Source organism: Falco rusticolus, chromosome 19, assembly GCF_015220075.1.
Source record: "Falco rusticolus isolate bFalRus1 chromosome 19, bFalRus1.pri, whole genome shotgun sequence".
NCBI lineage: Eukaryota > Metazoa > Chordata > Aves > Falconiformes > Falconidae > Falco > Falco rusticolus.
Window position 1 is genome coordinate 5,655,905 of NC_051205.1, and position 19,083 is coordinate 5,674,987.

At 53.7% G+C, this 19,083-nt stretch overlaps 1 protein-coding gene and 1 long non-coding RNA gene across 3 annotated transcripts in view; one reads left to right on the plus strand and one right to left on the minus strand.

Annotated features, from left to right (window-relative positions):
* VDR (vitamin D receptor) overlaps positions 1 to 19,083 on the plus strand; it is a 39,547-nt gene that overhangs the window by 14,274 nt on the left and 6,190 nt on the right. For both annotated transcript variants that reach the window (XM_037412054.1, XM_037412055.1), the window contains 3 exons: positions 5,447 to 5,518; positions 7,067 to 7,217; positions 12,960 to 13,090. In XM_037412054.1, the coding sequence (XP_037267951.1) occupies positions 5,455 to 5,518; positions 7,067 to 7,217; positions 12,960 to 13,090 (346 nt within the window). In that variant the 5' untranslated portion in view covers positions 5,447 to 5,454. The remainder of the gene's footprint in view (positions 1 to 5,446; positions 5,519 to 7,066; positions 7,218 to 12,959; positions 13,091 to 19,083) is intronic.
* On the minus strand, positions 1,598 to 9,448 carry LOC119159343. Its single transcript, XR_005108075.1, has 3 exons — positions 9,348 to 9,448; positions 6,551 to 6,689; positions 1,598 to 2,196 (listed from the first exon to the last, which is right to left on the minus strand). It is a non-coding gene; the product is annotated as an uncharacterized LOC119159343 (long non-coding RNA).

The window sequence follows — 19,083 nt, forward strand, 5'->3', positions numbered from 1 at the left end:
CACTCTGCAGCTCCTGTGTGCCTGCAGGCTCTCCTGGTGCTGCTTCGACCCCTTTGGAGAACAATCATCCTTCACAAGAGTCGAGAAGGATAGTCCTGTTGTGTTGATGACCTTGGAAATCCAAACCTGGGAATCTGGGGCTGGCTTGTGCATCGCCTCTCCTCCCATCTGGCTTCCCAGGTTCTGGATGTGATGGCAAAGATGCCCAGATGCTGGAGCTCCAGGGTTACAGTGCGGCTCCAGGGGGCTGGTGAGAGCCCTGCTGGGCTGAGAGCAGACCCTGGTCTTGCTCTGTCAACACTTATTTTTTTTAGCTTTGCTGACAGGGAGGTGGCTGCTCAGATGTCTGTTCCTAACCACGTTACTGGGGAGCGCTGGGGGCCGTAATAGAGATCAGTGTGTCCCTGGGCTTGTTCTCTTCCATACCACAAAGCGTTTAGGCAGCCCACAAGTGCCTGATTCCTCACAAGAAATTAGATTAGCATCCTGTTCCTTACAGAGGGATTTTTTCTTTAAGTCTCTCTGACCTTCTTGAAACTCGTATTTGTAGCTTCTTTGGTTGTCACGCAGCTGGACCCTCCTCTGAATGCCTCATTGCAGTGACATGTTGTTTGCAGACTGGGAGTGTCTGGGCTCTCTGGGGCAGGAATTGTCATGCTTACGTGTTGCCTGGCATGGAGGAGCCTCCAGCCTTGGTCTGGGGGCGTTAGCAGAGGCTCCAGGAGGGTTTTACATCTAATCAAATTAATGGAGGAAGGGGTGGCATGAGCTGACTTGCATCAGGTAATAAATAGGTGCCAGTCTCGTGACACTGCCAGGCTTGCCAGATCTCCTTGCCTGGCTCCCAGTAAGTTGCAGCCACTCTGGGTCTCACAAAAACAACCAAACAACAACAAAACACACACAAAAAAAATAAACCCCCCGACCAAAAACCATCCTTCCAAACTAGAAACAGAGGTGAGCAGCAGCAAGAGGAATCCAACCATGCGGCAGCACAGGGAGCTTCACCTGCTCATCCATGCACATGCAGCGTGTAGAGCCACCATCCAGGCACGGGGTTGGTGCTGGGCTCGTGTAGGAGCAGTGCTTCATCTCCCTGGGAGGCTGTCAATCCGCTGTGTAATAAATCTCATGGAAAGCAGCTAAATAACAGGCCTCCCTGGAGCTACACAAGGATATTATTTCATTGTCTTTTTAATAGAGAAGGGGGTTGCTCGCATGCTGCAACTAGATGTTATGAATAGGCTGATTTGTACTGGAAAAAGCTTCTTAAAATGCAAGAGTGTTGCCAGAGGCTCTGCAGAGACTGTGGAGCATCGTTTTGTTTTGACATGTCAACAGTGGTGTTAATTGAGTGTGAGCCAGGAAAATAGTAAAACCTCCATGTTAATGAATGGGTCTCTCCAAGACAGCAGAGTCTTCAGTAGCAAGTCAGAGCAGTGCCAGGGGTGAGGATTTACTTAGACTTCAAAAACCAGCCTGTTCTTTTCAGGCCATGTGGGTAAAGTTGGGTTTTTTTTGTTTTGCTTGGCAAATGAATTAACCAAAAAAATACATTTTAATGGAGCAACAAAGATGCTGAGAATGTGACAAATACTTTCACAGTATTGTAACAGTTTTATTTTCTGCATCCTGAAAACGTTTGACGATGGTAGTCTCAAAACACCAAGGACTTATAAGTCTCTTTAATGAAATGTCAGTCTTGTTTTCTGGGAATGTTCAGCTGTTCCTTAACTGGCTTGGTTTCTTCCCCAGATTTCAGCAAAGCCTGAACCTCCTGGGGAGCAGCTGGCTGAATACAAACCCATATCCTTGGCCAGGCAAAGCCCTGGTCTGGCTTCTAGCTATTTCTTACGCTGGATGTTCATGTTAAAATGTATTTCTGGCTTTGCACATCAGGAAAGTGTGGGGCATCTGAAGCCCAGCTGGCTGCTGAGCAGCAGCCCTACAACCAGTGTCCCATCAGCCTCCAGCGCCGGCTTCTGGCTCTGGTTTTGTTTTGGCTTGTGTGTTGTTATTCCCAGCTCTGGTTATTGCTGTGGTTAGTGGGAGGCAGGCGGTGTTTTGGTGCTGCGATGCTCGAGGGAAACCTGCTGCTGTACAGATGCTGGATGCGGATGATGAGGCTTTCAGCGGGAGCAATTGTCCTCCGAAGCCTTTTCCCTTCTGCCAAGTCCTGGTGAGCTGTGAGGGGGACTTTTGCAATTCTGTGAGAGAAAAAGGAAAGTGATAAAGCATGAGAAAACGCTTCGGCAAAATACTTCGTACCGGTTTCTGAGAGGTTACTTAGAGATAAATACAGAGTCAGGATCCTCCTTTGGGCTCAGTATAAAGGAGGAAGAAGAGCACACGCTGTGCCTGCTTCCCTGTACGGGCAGGTAACTTTCTGGGCTCTCATTCCTTGCCCTGTAGCACAGGTGCCCCTCCTGCATCCCATGCCAGTGGTCCCAATGCTCCTGTAGCCACCCCATGGGCACTGGGCGATGGTTTCAGTGGCTGTTACGCCAATTTCAGGATGACTAGCTCAGTTTCATTTACTCTGGTTTGTGCTTAGGGAATGGCAAACCCCTCCAAGGGATGCTTTCCCCTTTCTACGGTTGTTTTGCTTCCAAGAGATGTCTTTTAGCTTCCCGACTGCCTGCTGCTTTCCCTGAGCCCAGCTGTTGAACCGCTGCTCACACCGGGCGCTCAGCCAGCAGCGAGCGGCTCCGTCCGTGCTCCACCACCAGCCACCTGCTCTGGGAAGCTGCCGCCCGCCCCCAGCCCACATCTGCGAGGCTCCGGTTAGTCAGGGGGGGCTGGAGGCCAAAGCTGGGACGTTTCCTGCCCAGGGTTAATGACTGTTCCAGCTGCAGCGGCGGAGGCTCTGTGTGTGTGTGTGTAAGGGTTGCGTCACCAGCCCATCGAACGCCGGTGGGAGACGGGCTGGCTGTGCCGTGGGGATGTACCGAGGGGGAGGCACGGCACCACCTGGGGCTGGGTCTTCCGGGCACTGGTGGCCAGCAGAAGTGAGTCAGCCCTCTGGGTACGGCAGGGAGAGGGGTGCGCAGGGGCAGCCAACTCCGGCCTCTGCCTTGCCACATCCTCCCGGCTTCCCAGGTACGAGGGATATTGCAGCCCTGGCCTGAATAACAGCTGCTGGCAGGGAGGCTGGGGGTGAGCCGCCGGCTGCAGCCCTTGCACAGCATCAGCTGGCTTATTTGTGCTGTTCTGCCCTCGCAGGGTGTCCCGCAGGTGAGCTTTTCCCATGTTTTTAAACCTTGACCGTGGTGGCTCCTTGTGCTGCTTTATCATCTGGCAGCTTCCCAGCGGAGGGCTCTGGTTGCTAATTACAATCACGCAGCCTTCCCTGCCAGCATCTTGTGGCTGTTTGAGCTTTGCTGCTGTGACAGCTCCATGCAAATCCCCAAAAAACTTGAAATTTCATGACCTGTGCATGGATGAGATGATGGGAAACATTAGATTTAGCGGAGCATGGCTGCTAGGAGCCAACCCCAGAGCTTCGCTGGGGTGACAGCTGGGATGCTGCAACTTTGCTATAACCAGCTACGAAACTGGTTTGACCTTTCTGGTGCCTGCTCAAAAAAGAGGTCAGCGCTTCTAACAAATTATTTTGCTTCTTCCAAGAGATGAAGGCTAAATGTCAGGTTTGATGAATGAGCAACCTTTCAGGGGACAGAGGGAAACTCCTATGCGTGCTCCACCCTGTGCACCAACGTCATTTCCATTATGGGGCTGAGTAACGTTTTCCAAGAAGTCAGAGATGGTAGGTTGAAGGAGTGCCATCATCCATGTGGGAATTGTATCTGGCACAGACTTATTACTCTCTAGTGAACATCGGTGACCAAATAATCTCTTGTTTCTTTAATTGAGAGCTGGAGAAAGCAAGAGGCATGACAAGGGTGGGAGACACCCCTCCAAGGTTGACAGGTTGCCATCAGCACCTGCTTTCTGCATCCTGCCTCATGATGCTGGGAGTGTCAGTGTCCCCGTGTGCGGTCCTGGGAAGGTGTGGGAGAGCAGGGAGCAATACAAAGCACTGGAGAAGTATTCAACGGTGCATTGGGATGCCTGTATGGCAGGGAGGAGGTTTGCCGAGGTCTCCACAAGTGTCTTCGCCCAAAAGCAGCCCCGCTGCTTGCTGGAGAGATGCCCTGTGTGACAAATGGAGCAGCTTCCAGCTTGGATGCTCAGCAGGTGTTTTGTTATGGCCTGGTATGCAGCGGCTGGCGGCACTCCTGGAATCCAGCCCTTCAGGAAGGCAAGCCTGCTCAGGGCTGTCTGCGCCCTACTTCCCCCCGAAGACCTCAAAACCTAGTGGGACGGAGGCGGATGCTCAGCAGAGTGCTTGGGAGCTGGCCTGAGCAGGTTTCTGCCAAGCCTGGGTGAGTCTTGGGCTTATCCTAGATCCAGAAGCTCCACCGTACGCTGCTTTCCCAGGGGAGATGCCCAAGTGCTGCTCCCGGCCGTTCACCTCTGCCGTGGCCCTTGGTGGTAGCTGCGGCACCATCCTGCAGTGCAGCACTCGGGGGAAATAAACCCTCTGGCTGGAGGCACGTGTTGTGAGCTGGCCGCTGTGGGACGTGGCTTGCACCCACGGCTCTCCTTGCTTTGGCCCTACATCGTGGCATCCTCATCGTTTAGGGTCAGAGTTTGCGTTGAACGGTGGGGTGATCCACAGGGACAAGCCAGCCCCTTGCCCTGCTGCTAATGCAGGTTAGCCAGGCCTGGGGGAGAAGCTCAAGGAAGGCAAAGCACCCGAGAACCTTTTCCTAGCTCTGTCCCAACACTGTGTTAGCTGGTGCTGGTGTGGCGTTTCCCATCCGTGAGCAGAGCTGCTGAAAGAACAAAATGACATGAGAAGGGAGGAAAAAATTCCACGTAGTCAGTGCTGCAGTGTTCCCATTGACTTTGAGCGTGCATGCTCTGTTGAATGAAGACCCGTGTTTATAGCAGCCATTCAGCTCTGCTTTATGCCATCCCACGCAAGCAGACAGGTCTCACGCTGCTGCATGCTTGACAGGCTGAATTGTGAAATTTAAATTTATAGGAAAATATTACTGAGGCTAAAGGAATGAGCTGAGCACCTCTCGCCGCCGTCTTTCCTTCCTGTGCCCTTGCTCTCGCCAAGGGTGGCTGCCGTGTTCACCGGTGCGTTCCCCCGGCTCCCTCGGCCAGCGCGCAGAGGGTGGCCGGCCCGTTGCGGTATCTCCTCCTGGATCTGCAGGGAGGAGGTGGGGGAGGTGGGGTGGGAACCAGACAAGCGGTACCCCAGCTGGCAGGCTGTGTCGAGATCACCCCACCCCAGACATGGTGTTCACATCTTGCCAAGGGGCTGGAGCGAGCCGTGACCAGGCTGTGTGGTTGGACACTCTCCTTTGACTCATCGACCTTGATCAGTTTTAAGCTGTCTCAGACTGTGTCCTGTCTGCCTCTTTAATTGCAGGTGGCTCCATGTCCCAGCTCCAGAGCTCCTGGGAAATGCACCAGCAGAGCGTGGCATATCTTCCTGATACAGGTAAATGATAACCCTCCTCTGCAGAGGATGTTCTCCTTGTGGTTGTGTCTGTCTCTTCCTGGGAGCTTTCTCCAAGCAGCATGGACAGCTAGGACTCCTACCTAACGGAGCCTGGTCCTAGTGCTATCTAAAGGTGCTAGGACTGTTGGCTGTGTGAAGTTTCGGGTGAGGTACAGGTGAAACCAAGGTTGGAGAAAGCTCCCAGTCCTGGGTTGCTTTGGGAGCTGTGCATCCTCAGGTGCTCCAGGGGCATCGCTGGCTGCCATGGGGCCTTTGAGCCTCGTGTGCGAGCTCTGCAGAGTTGCTGTCCCCTGGCAGAGGATCAAGAGGAGTCCAGGCTTTACTGGGATCGAGCAGTAGCAGTCTGGTAAACTTTACAGCGAGACTTAAATTGTAGGGTTGTCCTCTTGCTTTTTTCTGAACTCGCTTTTGCTCCAGTCTCACTGTCTGGAGTTCCTGGGTGACTGATGAGTATTTTACACAGCACAGCACAATTCCAGCACCTGCTGAAAACCTCGTGAAAGCAGACTGGACACAGCCAGGCAGCAGCTATCCGCAGTGCCTCTTGAGAAAACATTGAGCCATGCTTCAAACAAAAAAGCTTGTTTGAAGCTCTTGAATCAACTTAAAATTTCTCAGTCTGAGGTGTGCAGAGGGGATAACTCTGTCCCATGTGTGGGGAGGCTGAGGCACAGGAGCCGCTGAGAACGCACACACTGTCCTACCGAGCTGCTGGATGGTGCCGCCTGAAACCGCAGCCTTGGCGTGGCTTCACCAAGATTTGGCACCACGAAAACTTCTAACCTTTATTTGCCCCGTGCTTCTAGATGCTTGGTGTTTCTAATAGCAAACAGGCTTCTACCAGTGGATATTGGAAGCTAGGGGAAGCCTATTAAAAGCTTCATCTCGCTATTCATTTTGGGGATGTGCATTAGGAGCACTATTTCCGCCCTCCCTTGTTTAGGTCCCTGTTGATTTTTTTTTTTTTAAACAATGTTCACTTGACTCACGTTTGGGATTTTTCTCACTTACGGGAGCCGGTGCGAGTGTGCCGCTGCTGCTTCCTGTCTGTGCACGAGGGAAATTCTGCATCAGCGTGTCGGTGCTGTGACCTCTTTCCCTGTGGGTTCGCAGCATCAGTCTAGGTGAATTCTGGTCCCTTCAGGGCTCCCTGAAAACAAACACAAAGGAGTGGGGGGTGGGGGTGGGGAACCTATCTGGGTTTAGGGTAGGCTATGGAAGCTCTCCCAGTGAAGCACAGCGAGCCTCTGTGAGCATGTTCTGTGGTTTGTTTAAGGCTGGGGGCATAGGAAGAGGGGATCAGTCGTGGCTTTACTTGGGTAGATAAGCAAATGTGTACGCTTACTAAAAACGAGCTAGAACCTGCTTTTTGGTGGTGTGGGTACACAGAGCCAACGGGAACACAGAAGCTTCTCTTGCCAAATTGTGGTGAAGCCAAGGAAGAATCCTTTATTTGCATCTAATTTCCTTCTTGTAAAGCTGTGACAGTTTTACAGAATAAATACCTGGCTTTCTCTGCTCTCCCAGACATGGAGACCATGGCTGCTAGCACCTCGCTTTCCGACCCAGCTGGTGAGTTCGACAAGAACATGCCCCGTATCTGTGGCGTCTGTGGGGACAGAGCCACTGGCTTTCACTTCAATGCCATGACCTGTGAAGGCTGCAAGGGCTTCTTCAGGTGAGTGAGGGTCTCTGGGGAGGAGGACTCTTACCCCATGACCAGCAAGCCTGGAGGATGGGACCCCCAGGGTGCTGCCTGGCTGCTCTTCCAGTTACCTGTGTCCCTGCCCAGCTGGGCTGCGGACAGCCTTGCCAGACCTGTGCCCGCATTGCAGACAGCTGACATGCCTGCAGATCTTGATAATGGAGAGATCACGTACTATTTCCCTTCTTGTGGCTTGCTGTGGCACCCTGCTACTGGGAAATAAGTTGTTTTCTCCTTAGCCAGAGATTTCCATCTGTCTGGGAGCCTTGCAGACCTCCATGTGCAGGAGCGTAAGAGCCTCTGGCACACTACAGATGGTACCTGGGAAAATACACCTGAAAATATCAGTCTTTGAAAACTAAAACAGTGTTATGGCCACAAGCTTCTTTTCTTGAAAGCAAACTGCCCCCAATGTCTGTTCCGTGCACTTGTGTATGGAGACACATGTGATCCTCTGCCCACTTGCTGGAGTGGGCACCAACCTCTTCCCAAAACCAGGCAGTGGCTCAGCCACACCTCTCGTTCCTGGGGGTTTAAGGTAGCTGTAGGCTGTGTGTGCAGCTGCCTCAAGGCTTTTTTTTCCACTGTCAGGTGGAGGTCTTGAGTGGCCTTAAGCTGGACAGCAAGGCAGAAACCTCTCTGAAAGCTGCCAGGCTCCCCAAGTCTGGAGAGTGGCAGGTTTGCGGATATTTGTTAGAGGCTCGGTTTTACCCCTGCATTGCCCAGGTGATGCTCCTGTGCAGACAGTGCTGAACCATTCACGTGGGAGTTCAGATCACTTGCACCAAGCGAGAGAATGACTAAGCGCTGGTGAAATGAAGCAAGACAGTGACTGGCGTGGGACTGGCTGGGAAAAGCCTTGCTCAAGTATTTTGCGCTGTAATGAGATGGTGGCACAGGTGGCTGTGGGATTGCAGACACCAGAGTGCACAGCTTTACGCCTTGAACTGGGCTGTTACAGCAACCAGAGCTTGAACTTTCACAGCAAAGTCATAACTCCTCCTCTTGCAGGAATTTCAGGGCTCGATGGGGGTTTTCACATACCACAGTCTTGCAGTCTGTTTTTGAACAGGGCAGCTTCGATGCCGGGCCAACCTGAGCAACAACATTTTCCTCAATTACTGCCGCTAAATGAGTAACTCTTCTTTCAGCTGCTCTCCTCTGCGCTTTGGTCTGGTGCCCCTGACCTTCCCCATCCCTATTGTGGCTGCAGAGGCAACAGTCTGGCTTTTAACATCTGAAATGTCCAGGGCTGCTTGGCCAACCCTTCCTGGGTGTGATGTGGCTCTTGCACTAATGTTGTGAGCCCTGCTGTTGCGTTTCCCCATCTCGTATTGTCACACCATTGTAATCATGCAAGACGTACAACTATGACAGTATTTCTGAACAGACACCTTAATGATGCGAAAAGCTCTCATCTTCCACTAGCCCTTCATGCCCCATATAAAGCCTTTATTTTCAATTTAAGAGTCTTACTACATTTTTTTTAATCTTGCTTTCTAGGCACGCTCTCCCCAAGCTAGGCCCTGGTGTGTTTTCTCCTGCTTATATAGCCTTGTTTACATGCCACTTTCAATCACTGAATTAATTAATGCTTGGTGCTGCCACGGTATCTAAGTGCTTTCAGCATTAAAATATAGCAGCACTGGCATGGAGGAGCCTGGACCCCTAACACTACTAGAAAAGCTACGTGCCCCTTTGCCAGCGCCTCGGGGTCTGTAACAGGCTGTGCCTGTGTGTGCTGGCTGTTTTTCAGCTTTCAGCTTGTGCTCCCTGAGCAGATCTTTGAAAAAAAATCACTGTGCTGGTGACTGCTTACAGAAACAGGGAGGTCAGACTCACTGCCTTAGCTGGAAGGGGCTAAAAGAGAGCGAGCAGCTGTGAATATCGGACTGCAGCAGCAAAACCTTGGGAAGGTTCCACAGATTTTCTTAATTGCGCTCAGGCTGTAGACATGACTCTGTGGGCTGGACCAGGACCAGTTCTCCTGTACCCAGAGCCTTGGACACCGTAGCAGAGGGATGCAGCAAAATGCAGCCTGAGCCTTGGCTGGCTGAGGTGGCAGCAAAGCTGCTGGGGGGCCCCTGGGTGACACTCACCTACCTCTGTGACATGGCTCTCTGGTGTGAAGTCCTCCAGGAGGTCCTGGGTTTAATGACTCTATAAATGGGATTTGGCATTTATTGGCACCTCTGAGTGCTCAGATGTGCACGTAACCTGCAGCACAAACAGACGTGAGGCAACCTTTGGCTGCTGGCTTCAGAGTCCGCTGTTTACTAATGATGCCAATGGCAACAGGGGCCTTTTATTTGGCTCTGCTGTTTGCTCAGGAGCGCTTAAAAAGCAACTAAGCCAGAGTAGTTTATTCTGCTGTGACTTGGCTGGAGCATCCATGGTTTTCTCTGGTTTCTCCTACAGTCCTAGCTTTGCCCCGGTGCAGTGACATCGGGTGTTAATAGCAGAGCTGCTCAGAGGTTTTGAAATACCTAGAGCCCTTCTGAAGTTCCCACCCATCCTGTCTCCGTCACTGCATCTCCCACTCCTGTACTTTTCCCCAGTTCTTTGCCATGTTCTACATGAAATTTTAAAAAATCAATCCATCCCCTTTTCCTGCATACCCAGGGTCTCTAAAGATATTTCAGGGCAAGGTGCAGTGGTCTGGAGGGTTCCTGGCATCAGGAGTGGGGGATGGAGCTGGAAGGATTTGGGGGAGAAAATGCAAATGGATGCAAAATGAGTGCCAGAGAGCTGCAGCTCTGCTCCTGGCATTGACTTGGCCGTTGGCTTACCACGGGGCTTCCCTGGGCGGCTGCGTGTAGGTGTAACGGGGGAGAAACGGGGGATTATCCTACCCCAGGCAGTTTGCGATGGCTGTGCGAGGTGGTTCTGCGGCAGCCTCGGTGCCAAAATGACTCATCGTGTATTACCCATGTGGCGGGTGACGGAAAGGATGTGCCAGGGAGGTCGCTGGGGGGTCTGGTAATGAGTAGGGCAGCTGTCAGGAAACGGTATCGCACAGGTCCTGCGAGTGGGGGAGCTGGGTGTATTTAAAGCCCACTTCACCAACAAAAACTCAGAAAGAGTGACTTTGAAGATCAGCCTTATGTGGTGAAGGACTGAGCGCACCACTGATACCGGCCACACGATGCCGGTTCGGGCTGGGCTTTGGGGGCTGCCAGGCTGCTGTTCGCCATCTGGCTTTTCTGCAGCTTCACATTTCTGATAACCTAAAAGCTGTTTCATGGAGGCGCTGGGGTTTGCTTTCTCCTCGGGGTGCTAGGTCAGACCATCAGGTGTATGTCTACCAAAACCCAAGGATGGAGCTCAGCTGTTGCAGTTGGGGGGTGGTGGTGTGGGTGGTGGTTAGTGGTCAGGTTTCCCAGCTTGTGGAGCTGCAGTTAGGCGAACGGCAGCCCTCGCCGTGCCTGGAGCGCTCCTCCGATCTCTTGGGCAAGATAAAGCCAGGTGGGCTCAGATGGGTGTCCTGCAGGCACGGCTGCGCGGTGGACGTTACCCCTGGGTGCGCAGCAGCCTGTCCTTTGCAGTGCTGCACTTGCACACAGCAGGGGCTACATCGGAGAGCGGACACGGAAAATGCTGCCCCTGTTCCCCCCCCCCAGGTACAGCCACCCTGACCTGGGCACATCGCCCCCTGCTCAGCACACCCCCCTCCCCGGCTGCTGCCCGTGGCCGTGTTTGCTCTCACCCATGGGCTGGGCTGGCGCGGGGAGGGAGCTCGTTATTTTTAACATTTGGCAGCCTGCCTGGGACATGGATCTTAAATGAGCCTTGAAATGGCTAGTTCTGGAGCTTCGTAAAAATACACCGGAGCCAGACAGTGGGACATCCCGCTGCGGGTCGGACGGCTGCTCCTTGGGGCCCCGCGTAGCCGAGAGCCATGGACCCTTGGGGCAGCAAAGCGGCTGTTGTGCCCAGCCACCCTGTATTCTAATAAACTGCAATTTTCATACCAAACCCATAATGGTGGCTTGCCCTTGCACATGGGACATCTTTCCCTGCCTGAGGGCCTCCTATTTCTCTGGCTTGTTTGTGCATTCCCCAGCCTTGCCCTGTGCTGCGGGGGAAAAGATGAGCCGCCTGCCTGCCCCAGATGCTCAAAAACAGAGTCAATCACCAAAACTGGGGGGTTTTAGGCTGTTCAGGTCCAAATCTTGACTTGCCCCTGAGCTGAGCAACGTTTGTCCCTGTTCCTGGGAGATCAAAGGTCTTGCTGGAAGGGGAAAAACTCAGAGAAAAGTGATAAACTGAGAGCCAGCTGCTGGGTGAAACAGGAATTTCTTAGTGTAAGGCAGATTACGGAGGGCTCTGCCATCCGCCCCTCCTGTATTTATTTTCCTAAATACATTTATTCATGTTAGGTGCAGGGAGAGTAAAGCCTTTCTGTTTACATCTCCCTTTCTAAAATAGCCTCTAATTACATGCTACGTGCCCCTTGGGTCTGCAGCCCAAGAACATATTTTATATTTATACCCTATAAGCGCAGGCTTGGCACTCTTCCTGGGCTGGAGGGGCCCCTCGCCCTCTCAGCCTGGGGTCGCCCATACGTCTGTGGTGTTCACCTATGGAGCACGGGGGTCGTGTGCCATCAGCTCGGCATCCCGGAGGGGTGTTATTGCAAGGAGAGCAACTCTTCCTAGCAGGAGCCTCTTCATCCCAGTGCTGAAATACAGCATTAACTCGGGGGTGGATTTCTCACTGTTGTACCTGAATTGCACCTGAATTTACCCCTCTGAGCACCCTCACGCTGACTTTCTAGCCTGGAGGCACCCTGGCCTTGGTCTGCCTCCCTTCAATTTTCCTTTTCATTTAAACTGAGTGGCACCTTTAGAAATACTTGCAAATCCAGAGATAAGCTTCTCTTGCTGATGGCAGAGCCTTGAGTAACTTTCTCCAAAGCCAAGACGGGGCATCTCCCAAGGCAGAGGAGAAACCGCCCTGGATGGACCAGCTCAGCTATGCCTGTAACATGTCATTACCGTGCATCATGCCGGACAGCCCCGCAGAAAGGCCAGTTTTCGCTGGGAGCTCTGGCTTTGACCCTTTGTACTTGGAAGATGTACAGACCCGACTGCCACAGCGGATTAATGTGGCACGGTGTGGTTTTGGTGGAAGAGGGGGTTATTATTTTAAGTGTTGTTCCTCTCGTATCCTGCAGTGAGATTTCTTTCTCCTGCACACGCAAACATGTGCTCCAGCCAGTTATTCTAGCAAAGCTAGGCTTTAAAGGCTGGTAAATGTTTAATAACACGCACTGCTTTGGTACATGCCTGTCTCCACTCTGGTTTCTTCTGGTGGGGGGGGGTCTGCAATCCTTCCACCTTTCTTATGGCCTTCAAAATATCTGTTCAAAACCGGAAAGCTGCTTAACCTGTGGCTGAACCCCTCAGCTGTGTCCTTGTAAGAAGTCCTCCTTTTCCCTGCTGTGCAGCAATGCCTGAGCCCCTGAGCCCAAACCCGCAGATGCACGCAGCCGGGTACACCCTCTCCAACTCAATGCTCTCAAGCAGCCAGCTGAGCTGAACAGTCAGGTCAGGGATGCTCCCAGCACCCTCTTAGCCATCTCTCTCCAGCAGTTTGCGGCCAGAGAGCTGGATTTGTGCTGGTGTCTCCTCCCGATGTTCAGAGCACACTCAAAATGGTGTTGATTTGACCCAAGGCAACTTGAGGGTTTTTTTTTTTTCCATTCCTCTTCAGGAGAAGCATGAAGAGGAAAGCGATGTTCACGTGCCCGTTCAACGGTGACTGCAAAATCACTAAGGATAACCGGCGGCACTGCCAGGCATGTCGGCTGAAGCGCTGCGTGGACATTGGCATGATGAAAGAGTGTGAGTACACGGACACGCGTCGCGTGGGGAGCAGCGCAGCCGCCTGCCCTGCTGGCCTTTGGCTGCTCGCTTAACGTGCGGTGCGGAACGCAGGCACGGGAGTGCAAAACCTGAAAGCCCTACGAGGGTTCAAAGAGGATGCAAAGGGCAAGGGATGCGGTGAGCAATGATCGAGAGGAGCTCGTTTAACGATTAAGGCTGCTCCTGTGGTGATTAGTGATCTGAGGAGTTGCTTTTATGGGAGCCAGGTCACCTTTGCTGGCTCCTGGGGGGCAGCAGCTTAGCGAGAGCATCCGGGGCTGTTTCTGATTAACTCCCAGTTGCATCGACTGAACTTAGTCCCGTCCTGCCTTGTGCAAAGCCGTTGTCCTCTCCGACGCGTTCCTGCTTGCTTCCTCACTCCCTCCAGACAAGGAGGGTTGAACAGGCTTCCCGCAGCACCAGTAGTTTTCATTAGCATGGAACTGGCTCGTGTTTCTCGGCCGCACCTCTCGGGCTTTTTTTTGTTGGGGCCTTATTCATGCAACGTGGGTCTGCCCATCCATCCAGCCACGTGCACAGCAGAGGCTTAAGTAAATAACAGAGGGAAGTAAAGTAGTTCTTAACCCAATCCAAACACGCTAATGTTATCCAAATATTTATTTTCTTCTGCTATATTTATAGATAAGCAGCTTTTAAAAATAAAATCTGTTTGACATGCTTCCTCCTACATACACACGCTTTCCGCGTCCTAAGTCTTTGGGAGAAGGCTGGTGTTCGCGTAGTGTTCAAACCAAAATAACAGCCTTCTGCTAGGAGACACTGCAAACAGGAACTCACGTCGATGATTGATGAACCTGAAAATTTGGAAAATGGAAGTGATGCTGGTTTCCTTATGTGGTGAGCAGAGAGCAAACAGCGTCAGATGTCACAGGGTGCCACAACAGCTGCTGGGTCCTCCAGAAAATCAGAAATTGTAGGTGTTTCCAGGAAAAAATGCCTGATTTTCCAATTGTCCCAAAGATCGAGAAGATCCCTGGATCTTCTTCTTTTAAACTAGCAGCTGTGTCCCTTAAAGAGGGAGAAAAAGACCATGTAATGCAAGATACATATCCATATTTTGGGCGAGTTATGAGGACATGTGAGCCCATGGTAGCCAGTTGATGCGGTCCGTTTGGCGTACCCATTGCTAACGAGGGAAATGTGTTAAATTGCATCAGTTAATTACCTGGGAGAGGCCAGAAAATTCAGCAGCAGTGATGCACGGGGTGTTCGCACCCCGGCTGGCACCAGGTCCCAGGGATGTGCATGCTTTCCACAGGAGTTAACTTGTAAGCGACCCTGTTAGCGAACTGTTACTGGATTAACAAAGCCTAACCTGAGGAGACTAAAAATAGCCTTCCTGCAGACTTTGCTGTTGGTTAAATGAAGAAGAACAAGGTGTGCTGCTGTTATTTTTAGGTTGAATCATGGATCTTGAAGCTCTTGATGGGGGGTTGTGTCTTCCCCAGCCTGGCATCGAAGGCAACGAGGAGCCCCGTGGGCAGGGCTGGGCCAGTTTGACCCCAGTGCTGATGGGACCCGAGCCTGAAGCAGAAATGGGAGTGTGAGGCGGCGGTAAAGAGGAGAAGGAAGAGAGCAGACCCCAGCAGACCTTGTGCCTGTGTTAATTTGGGGTCTGGCGCAGGCAGACTGTTCACCATCCCCTGAATGTGGGGTGGTTGGAGGGCCTGGATGTATTCAGACATCACCTGCAGCCCAAACTATGCAGGGCTGGGACCTGTGGCAGTGTGGCCGTGCTGAGGGTCCCTTCCCCAGCACACGGTCCCAGTTTGAGTGCAGTCCCAGTTTGAGTGCAGTCGGACCTGCAGCCCAGACACTGCAGTGGTGGGCTGGAGGAGCCAGCGCTTGTCTGGGGCGCGCAGCAAGGCAAAGGGATCGTGTGTGTTCAGGCTCGTACAGAGCAAAAACCCTGAGCCAGCAGCACCCCCCGGAGAGCTGGGGACAGTGCCAGGGCGGCCACTGTCCGCTGAGAAGGGACCAGGAAGGGGAGGAGGTGGAAGCTGGAGGGCAGCCGAGGTTATGGTATGGAGCAGGATTTATAGCCCTGCCGCAACGCCTGGGTTCACCCCGCGCTGTCCGCAGCCAGCGTTAGCAAATATTTGTGGGTTTCCATCTGTCTTATCTGAGCAGGGTAAAGCACAGGGCAAGCTTGGGGGGCTGTGGGGCGCGGCAAAGTCCACCCCACACCCAGGCCGTGGCATTTGGGGAATGCGCCTTGTGCCATTCCTGGGAGCAGTTTCCCTTCGGATGGCTCCAAGGAGGGCAGGTCTCCAGCCTAGGGACGCCTTCGCTGCCCTGTCTGCTTGCTGCTGGGTTCTGCTAGGATGATGCTTAACACAAGCGTACTTTAAAGTGGGGTGAAGAGTCTGTTGCTGGACTATTCCACCTGGTTTGGCAGTGGTTTGGGTGACCAGAAGATGCTGCGGTTACCTCTTCTGCCCTGCAGAAAAACTTTTTGCCAACTGCCTGGAGCTCGAGAAGGGACATCCATCCCTCGGGGCTGTGTTGGCCAAGGCACAGGGCATTAGATGGACCTGGGCTCTGCAGCCACCCTTAACCTTTGGGTGATTCACCTCTTTTAGTGTCTCTGCCCCTTCTCCCCCAGTCTGTAACATCTCTCCAGTGTTCACAGCGCATTCACGCAGGGACGAGGGACAGGTCGACTGTCCTGCTCGGTCTAAAGGTGTTCCTGCAAAGCGGGAAGATAAATTATGCATCACCAAATCAAGAGGCTGGAGGGATCCATGGACTCCCCAGAGCTGCAACAGTCTCACAGCACTGAATTTCTCCTCTCCTTGCCACCTTATTTTCTGCTGGGGAATTTTTTTGTGCTTGACATGGTGCCAGTCAGCTGGGAATCAGTGAATCTCCTTGGGAGGGTCCCTAGCCATGTCCTGGGGCAGTCTGTCCCTCTGCAGCTGGGTCCTTGGGCATTGGGGAAGGTGGTTGCAGCTAATCCCCCTCTCTGGTGCCACAGCAAGGTCTATAGCTTGCCTGGGGTCAGCACCCCATGGATCTTCTCTCCCTTTTTCCAAGGAAGAGGCTTGCCGGGATCTGGTTGTAGTCACGGGCAGCTGACACTCAGCATCCTCGCCACGAGGCTCAATTTATGATCTCAGTGCTAAAAATCCCCAAGAGGGAGGAGAAAAATAAACCATCATCTCGGAGTCAGGGAGAGGAGCAGAAACTGGAAGGAGATTGTGTGGAGAGAGGGGGGGAATTTCCCGAATCGGTCAGGAGAGGAGCAGTGGCACTCAAGGGAGTGGGCAGCGCAAGGGCAGTAGGAGCTGGCAGGGTTACGGTTGTTGAGGGTGGGACTATGGGATGAGGGTGAGCAAGGGGGGAGGTGGCCTTTCCAGCTCTGCTCCACTTCCCCGAATAGGCGGTGATCCTCCAAGCAAAAAAAGTCCCTGCTGCTCCAAACATGGAACATGTTATTCCCCGGCCCGGGAGCTGCTGCAGCGCGGTGTTGTGCAATGCCGGCCTCTGGGACCCGTGCTGACGCCGGGCACTGGCCGAGAGGCAAAGCAGGAACACGAGAGGGAGGGAAGAGTCCAGGAAAACGTCACTTTGTGGTGGCCAGTGTTTGCACAATGACCGGGAAGCGTCTCTGCTCCCGGCAGGCTTGAAGCACATGCTATAAACATCCAGCGTCCTCTGTAATTAGAGCAGGCTTGGAAGCTGGCAGGCACTGAGCATCTGGAAAGCCCTCTCTGAAATCTGTGCAAGCATCGCCTCAGTTAGCCGTGGCTGAGCTGCGTCGGGGGGACGTGACCCTCTTGGTGGGGAGAGCAGTAGCCAGGGGCCCTGCAGCTGTTGTCGCTGCTCCAGTTTGCTCCGGTGTGGGTCCAGGACCTGAAATTTCAATTGCTGCTGCTTGCCTGTCGCTGCAAGCTTTCCTCCTCTCCGGTCTCCATGCAAACCCAGGTGCTCCAGGAGAAGCAGGCTGTCCGGCCAGCCCGTAGCACCTCATGACCCCCCACTCCAGCCATCACGGTGTTGGAGTGTCTGTTGTGCAATTTGGGTTTTTCTGCCCGTGCCACCCCTTGTTCCATCCCTGTCCCTGCCAGCTGTGTTGCCAGTTACACCTGCCTTGAGAAACGCTCCGTCTTCTGATGACAAAGGTGCCTCAGGACAGCCGCAGCCGGGGTGTGGGGCAGGTCAGCGGGGCTGAAAGGTGCGGGTTTGGGAGAGGGAGCAGGATGAGCTGGGCTTCGCTCCCTGGCTTTCAGGGCTGCATCTGGGGCGTTCATTCTGCGAGCTGGTGCAGAGTGATCCTGGGCATCCTTGGCCGTTAAGTGGGGTCACAGCACCCTGCCGGGCTGCTCCTGACCTTGATGTACCTTGTCCCCACGGCGTGCCGCGCTGCTGCTCTTGCTGCTTGACCCTCATCTAGCCATGCGTTCCCCCAAAGCTGCTGCTGCGAGGGGTGTTTCTGCAGCCCCTTGTCAACAGGGGACACAAGCTCGGCTTCGGATCACCACCGCTGTCCCAGCGAGATCCCAGATTCCACCCTGCCCTGATGGCCCTGTCAGGCTGGGGGAACAGCCATGGGGCCTTTTGCACCCCTGGGGCTGGACGGTGTCCCCGGCTCCAGCGGGGCAGGCAGAAGCAGCCACCATTCAATCTTCAGTGAAATGTTCAGACTGCATCCAGTGAATGCGTATCGTGCCTGACATTTCCTAAAATTTCACTTTTGCTTTATATTTGGCAGCTCTTTCCTTGCCTGATGGAGCGAGTCTGCCTTCGTGCTGCCCCACGCCGCCCTCCAGCATGGCCAAGCCCCTGGTTGTGGCTGGGGCTGCAGGTTTGGTGTCGTCGCCCAGCTGGCTGGGTCCTCGTGTGCTCGGTAACCTCGGCGCTACCCTCGGTGTCGGCCGTGGTTTCCCTGCTGCCCTTGTGGCGTCTCGCAGAGAGGGCCAGCGTCTGTCTGCAAGCGATGGGCCGAGGTTATCTCAGCCTCCGCGCGGACGTCGGGCCAGGGCAGCCCGCAAGCACTCAGCCACGTTGCCGGTTGTGCCAGGAGTCTGTGGCTGGACGTCTCCAGCTTGGTGTTTGGAAAGAGATTGGAGCTGGGGCGTGAGCTGGGGTCTCGAGGGAAAGGTGCAGGCGCTGAGCTGCCTCCTGGTGCCGTATTCCCCCTCCTGGTGCCGTATTCCCTCTTGAGGCAGGCAGGTATGTGCTGGGCAGCATCCATCCTTCTGCAGGTACAAACAAGGGTCGAGTCCTTTTCCCCAAGACTTCATAAAACAGGCAAGTCACTAGGCAGGCATCCCTTGTCCATGTTACCCCGGTCCTACCACAAGCCCGTTCCTCCGGCACGGCCAGGCAAGGTGCCGGGCAGGTTTACTGCTCCCCGGTGTCACCAGGAATGCCGCGGGTGGCTCTCAGTCCGCAGCGCTGATGCTGAGCTGTGCTGTGGCTTGCACGAGTACTGCTGTGTGGTGGCACTGGCCTTTGCAACACAAGACAGGCTGGAAGGGAATCACAATTTACCTCGATCTGCTGGCTTTTTTAAACACCTGCGGGGCTTCCTCTGGGTCTTAGTCTCCTGTAGGCTCCAGCAAGTCCTGTCAGAGCATTAAACACCAAACCCGGGCCCTGCTGCCTTCTGTTTCTGTCTGCATGGCTGGCAGCGGGCTCACAGCAACGTGCAGCCAGCAGCCCTGGGCTGTACAGCGGGTCCGGCTGCTGTGCTGCATAGATCCTGTACTGGGAAATCCTGACTGCCCGAGGTGGTGGTGCTGGGGGGAGCAAACTCTGCCAGCGTTTGTTCCCCCACCGAAGTAATGCTTTGCAAAATCCTCCTGGTTTTCAGCTCCTACCAGAGTGAGAAGTGCTGCTGCCTCACTGTTTCAAATCTGTTTGAGGCCTGAATTTCCTGAAGGCGGGTGGAAATCCCAAGCTGATTTCCCTTGCAGTCTTGCCCCAGCACAGAAACATCTTTTTCT